The sequence below is a fragment of the Elephantulus edwardii genome, unplaced genomic scaffold, assembly GCF_000299155.1.
Source record: "Elephantulus edwardii isolate Elephantulus edwardi_28Jun2011 unplaced genomic scaffold, EleEdw1.0 scaffold00006, whole genome shotgun sequence".
NCBI classification, from domain to species: domain Eukaryota; kingdom Metazoa; phylum Chordata; class Mammalia; order Macroscelidea; family Macroscelididae; genus Elephantulus; species Elephantulus edwardii.
In genome coordinates this window covers 878,819-884,327 of record NW_006399756.1, presented here as the reverse complement: position 1 = coordinate 884,327, position 5,509 = coordinate 878,819, and the positions used below count along the sequence as shown (strand labels likewise).

The window sequence follows — 5,509 nt, the reverse complement described above, 5'->3', positions numbered from 1 at the left end:
CCGCTGATGCCCTGCGGCCGCCGCTGAGACCCCGACCGGCCCGGCCCGCGGAGGGAGAGGCGCCGCCACCAGCGCCGCAGGATGGCGGGGAGGGCGGCCGCCGCGGGCACCACGGTCCTGCTGATCACGGCCAACGTGGGCTCGCTCTTCGACGACGTAAGTGCCGCCGTCGGGCCGGACCCCAGCCCCGGGACCCCGGGACCCCGGAACCCTGCTCCTTCTCTCTCCGGCCCGGCCCCTCTGAGTTCCCATCGCCCGCGAGGGTTGTACCCCGAGACCCCACAGCCCTGCTGCCCGGAGCCCCAGCGTCGCAGACCCAGGCCCCGGCCCGGAGCCCCAAAGCCTGGCACCCCGACTGCAGAGCTGCGGTGCCCGGACACTGGCCCTTAGAACCCTCGTGCCGAAGACCCCAAGCCCCGGAGCCCTGGTCCCCACACCTCGGGAACCAGCACCCTAAAGACCCTAGACTCCAGAAGGCCCGCCCCTCAGATCCCCGAAGCGCTGGTCAGTACCCACTAGGACCCTGGACACCAGCCTGAACCCTCGAGCGGGAATCTCGAGCCTTGACCCCCACTCTGAACTCTGATGCCCCAAACACCAGCCCTTCAGAACTCTGACCCAGAACTGAAGTCTGGAGGAGATGCTGCCCCTGAATCCCAGATCCCCAAGGCCCCAAACTCCAGACGTCCATTCTGAACTCTTGGCCTGGCCTCGGCTCTGAATACCCATCCCAGACCATGATCCTGGACTGTGTAGCCCTGAGCCACGGCCCCCGCACACTGACCCTGGGTCCTAGAGTGTGTGTGTGTCCCTAACTAGCCCCTGGACCCCAAGCCAGGAAGGCCCTGGAACTCTGGACCCCATCCTTGCCCTTGGACCTGGTGCAGGACCCTGTCCTCCCACCTGCACCTGCCCAGGTACCTGCTTCCCTCGCTCCCCTCCCCCAGCTCGGTCACCTGCTTCCAGGAGCATGGCCCCAGGGGTCCGCCTGGTAACTGGGTCTCTTCAGTTCCAGATAAGAGAAGGCGGGCCGTAGTTACTGATTATAGAAAAAGTCAGAAACTCCAAACCTGTTTGGGGGAGTGCTGACTACCCAAGGCCTCTCCCTCCTAACCCCAGATGACACCCAGGAAGGCAACCCACAGGGGTCTCCAAGCTGTCTGGAGGCTGCAGAGGCCCGGCTCCCCAGAAGCAGGCCAGCTGACCTAGTTGAGCGCCTGGTGCCGCCCTCTGTGTTACTTGAACAGCCAGAGCAAGTGAGGTTCCCGACAGTGCTGTGGGAAGAGCAGCAGGCCGTCAGTCCCTCGTCCTGTCCCTCATCCCGCAGTCATCCCTCCCTCTTTCCTCAGGTCTGGCAGCCCCTTCCCCACCTCAGAGGTGAGCCCTGGAGGGCAGCCAGCCTGAGGATGTGTGCATCCTGTGTGGGGAGAGTGACATTTCAGGAGAAGGACCTATTTCTGGCTCAGTTCTCTGCCTTCAGGGAGCAGGTCAAAGAGTGTCTCTGTGCGGAGTTTGTGCACAGACTAAATTTGATTTTTCTCACTAAGAGTAGAAGCCACCTTTGTCACCCCCCTGGTCTGGCGTCCAGGAGGCCCGCTCTGCACCTGGTAGAGGTGAACCGCTTGCTCTCTTGAAAGTTCACTCTTTGTTCTGGATACTTGATGCAGTTTGATCATTTTCTACAAAAGTTCCTGCCCTGGGTGTGTGTCTGTATATTTAGCATTCTATTCTCGGCTTTCCAGTAACATGTCACTGTAACAGGGTTTTGCTCAGATGATTCAGATCCGCTTGCTGTGGCTTCAAAACCTCAGAAATGTCAGGAAAATTAAGCATGGGGGGGCATTGTATTCTCACAGGAAAAAGAATTTTGCTGTGCATTCTTCCCAGTAATCTTGACTCTGAGTTCTAGGGTTTTTGCTATGTTTTAACTGTGCACGTACGTTTATTTTTGTTGACATAAATAGACCTAATTTCATTTACCTTTATTTAGCAACATTTTTCCTCTGAAATTTCATTTTTCGTAATTGTTATGTGACAGTTTGCATGCATCTGACTTTTGACAGGAGCCTTTGTTTTTATAATAGAGCAGAGAGTAATTCTTCTAGTCTTCAAGGACTGGTGTGGTGTGGAGAACCTGTGTGGGGACCCAAGTGGCCGAGGGCCGCCACCCTTTCTTGTGACCTGGTGGAGCTAGGTGTTGAACAAGGAGGCTTGGGCTGTCTCCAGCCCCACGCTCACTCTGAGAATGGAGCCCAGCAGAGACACACCACCTGTGGGCAGTGGCACTCTGGCTTTGGCTGTCAGAGCTGAGGGCGGTGGCTTCGTCGTCTGCATGGTGAGCGCTGGGCTGATGACAGCTGCTGAGGCCTGGACGGATCTCTCCCCCGTTAGCCAGCACACTAGCCTTGTAACTGTGCATTTCACATCCTGAACAGAGTTAAGATTCTGAGGAAGCCAGTGTTTGAGCTTGAAACAAACAAACCAAGCTGTGAATGACACTGTTTGCAATGGGAATTCCACTTTTGCTTTCTTAGTTTTGCATCTTCTCTCATAGCTGCCCTTGCTCTGCACGGGGCGTCTGCCTGCCACCCGGACCCATGGCGTGCCGGTTTGGCATGGTGCCTTCCCTCTTTCCGACTTCTGACTGTGCTGTGTCCCGGTACCGCACCGTGCTTTACTTAGCTGTCCCCGTGCAGCGCCTCAGCCTGCTTCTAATCCTCCAGACCCAGACACTGCCTGTTCTAGCACAGCGTGCGCCCTGTTCCTCAGCATTGTGCGCTCTATGTAGGTTATGAAGGCCCTGGGCGTGCAGACGGTTAACTGAAAAGAGGGAAGGCTTGCTGACCTACTTCTGAAAACCCGTCCTGACCCCCATGACGCAGAGTGTTGCCCTGAAACAGGGATGGGGGTGTCGCTGTGAGGGCTACCACACGCTCCCCTGACACATGGGTTGGGGGTGTCACTGTGAATAGTACCCCACAGAGCAGAACTCTGCCCTGGCACATGGGTGGAGGGATGTTGCTTTGAGGAGCACCTCACTCTGCCCTGAAACAGGGATGGGGGTGTCGCTGTGAGGAGCACCCCGTGAAGCAGAGCTCTGCCCTGGCACATGGAGGGGGAAGGGGTGTCTCTGGGAGTTAGGGTCTACTAGAATGCAGGGTATAATTATGAGCGTTAACTTACCATGTCACAAGTGAGAACTCAGAGTTTTAAGCCCTAGGAACGAAGAGGCACTCATCATTGTCAGTTATTTGAATGATGACATCACATGTCACAGCATCTGCCACCTGATGGTGACTTTATCACTCACACGGGACACCTTGCCAGTCCAGTGTGATGTCATAATTCACAGGACTCACATCCCAGTGATGCCATTATCCTTCATGGGACCTCCTGCCATCCAGTGATGGTGCCAGCCCTCACAGAACCCTTAGATGATGATGTCACAGGATGCAACCCCTGCCATTGGATGTCATCACTAGCAGGAACCCCTGCCATCTGAGTGATGATGTTATCACTCACTAGGATCCTTTGCTGTCAGAGTAGTGCCACCATTGCTCTGCTGCCCTCTGGGAATCTCCATACCCCCTGGCAGGACCAAGGAGATACGAGAGGTGATGACAGCTTTGTGAAGGGTTCTGAGGCCCTGTGAAGGCACTTGGCCCCTGAGGTGCTCTGCTTGTGTGCCTGACCCTTTGTGGGCCTGTGTGAGTGCTCCCCTTGGCTGCTGTATGTGGGTGTTCCTGTCCTATTGGGAACGCCATGTTGCCCTCAGGAGGCTGTGTGGCACTGCAGGTGGCCCTTGTGGGCTCTCAGGTCAGCCCTGTGCTGGCCTTTGCTTGGAAGGGTGTGGCCAGGGCTGCTGACTTGCTGGGACACAGGCCCTGCTCTGGGGGACGCTGGCTGGGTGCTCTGGGTTTCTGTTACGTGTGAGGCTGTGGTTTTGGGCATGGCGCATGCTCGCACCCTTACATGGTCAGACTGTCCTCAGGGAGAGGACTCTGGGCGTGTGCCTCAGGCCATTGTCCTGCCCTTTCCCAGAGCGGAATACCGTGTGCTGACTGCCCTCTGCTTGGGCCACCCCTGAGCAGGCCTCTTTGTAGACGGGAAGCCCTGTGTGGGACTGTAGTAGGCTCAGCAGGGGAGACAGTCTGGTGCACATGGCAACTGGCTGGAAGGGTTAGTGTCTTTGCTCCTAGGGACCGGGAGGAGGTGAGGGGTGTGCCAGCTGGCAGGGGCTATGTGCCCCCGCTGGGGAGGGGAGCCCTGGTTCTCTTGTCCCTGCACCTGTCCGGCTGCCACTCTTCGCTCTTCCTGGCACACACCTAGAAGGAGTCTCCATCTCTGTCTCCAGTCCTTTCTCCAGCACTGACCACATTCGACCCCTGCTGTGTATCCTTTGGGGGACCACCCTGCTGTCACGCCAGTAGGCAGCTGAGAGCCAGGCCCCTCGACTTCTTCAAAGACAGCAGGGTGTTGCCCGAACCACGTTTGTCCACTTCTCTCACCTGAGGGCTCTGGGCTGCCTCCTCTTGATCTCGTTACCCACTGTGGACACTTGTCACCACAGCTTCTGGGCCACTCCTGGTTTGCAGCCCAGCAGCTGGAACTCAGGGCCCTGTTCCCCAGCCCCCCACCTATGTCTAAAGACTTTTCTATGGTTCCTGGGCACCCCGTGCTCGTCCCCGACACCTTCCAACAACACGTGCACCCAACGTATGGACTCAAGGCCCTTCTCTGTCCACCAGGCCTTGTCCCCTGTGCTAGATGGGGGCCAAGTCTCTCCCACGGCCTCACTGGGTCCACCAGCCTCATTCTGGCACAGCTGTCTCATCTCTGCATCCCCTCCTCTGACGTGGGATCTCCCCATCTTCCCTGAGAGAATACTCCATTGGCCCGAGTTTAGAAAATCCTGCTCATAGAATAGGGACCCACCATCTGACAGGGTGGTGATTAAATGAAGTGCTCTGACCTCATTACCCTCCTAACCCAAGAAGGCATGTAGCACCCGCTTTGGGGACAGCGTGTGCCCAGGACTGGCTATCCTGGCAGCGTCCTCAGTCTTGACTCTCTTTTCAACCTTGACTCTTGACAGCCAGCTTCTGCCTCTGCCTGAGATGTCACCTTGTGACTGTCTTGAAGGCTCCGTGGAATTTCAGTGTTGCTGAGCAGTCTGTTGACTGTCCATGTCTAGGCCTCCTGTGCTGTGCCTGCTGCCCTGATGTCCTGGGCCTGGCACTGTGTTCTTCCTGGGTCAGACCTGGAGCTGGGATGCTCTCTATACACACGTCCATCGTGAGCACTTCCCACTCCCACGCCCTCGGTGGACACTGAGAAGAGTGGACGCACATCCATTGTGAGCACTTGGACACTGAGAGGAGAGTGGACACACGTCCATCGCGAGCACTTGGACACTGAGAGGAGAGTGGACGCACGTCCATCGCGAGCACTTGGACGCTGAGAGGAGAGTGGACGCACGTCCATCGCGAGCACTTGGACGCTGAGAGGA

General features: G+C 57.3%; 1 protein-coding gene across 1 annotated transcript in view; it reads left to right on the top strand.

Moving 5' to 3' along the window:
- Positions 1 to 76: 76 nt before the first annotated feature.
- Positions 77 to 5,509, top strand: part of INPP5A (inositol polyphosphate-5-phosphatase, 40kDa) — a 168,447-nt gene continuing 163,014 nt past the window's right edge. Inside the window, exon 1 of the mRNA XM_006879857.1 lies at positions 77 to 156. Within this exon, the coding sequence (XP_006879919.1) occupies positions 82 to 156 (75 nt within the window). The 5' untranslated portion in view covers positions 77 to 81. The remainder of the gene's footprint in view (positions 157 to 5,509) is intronic.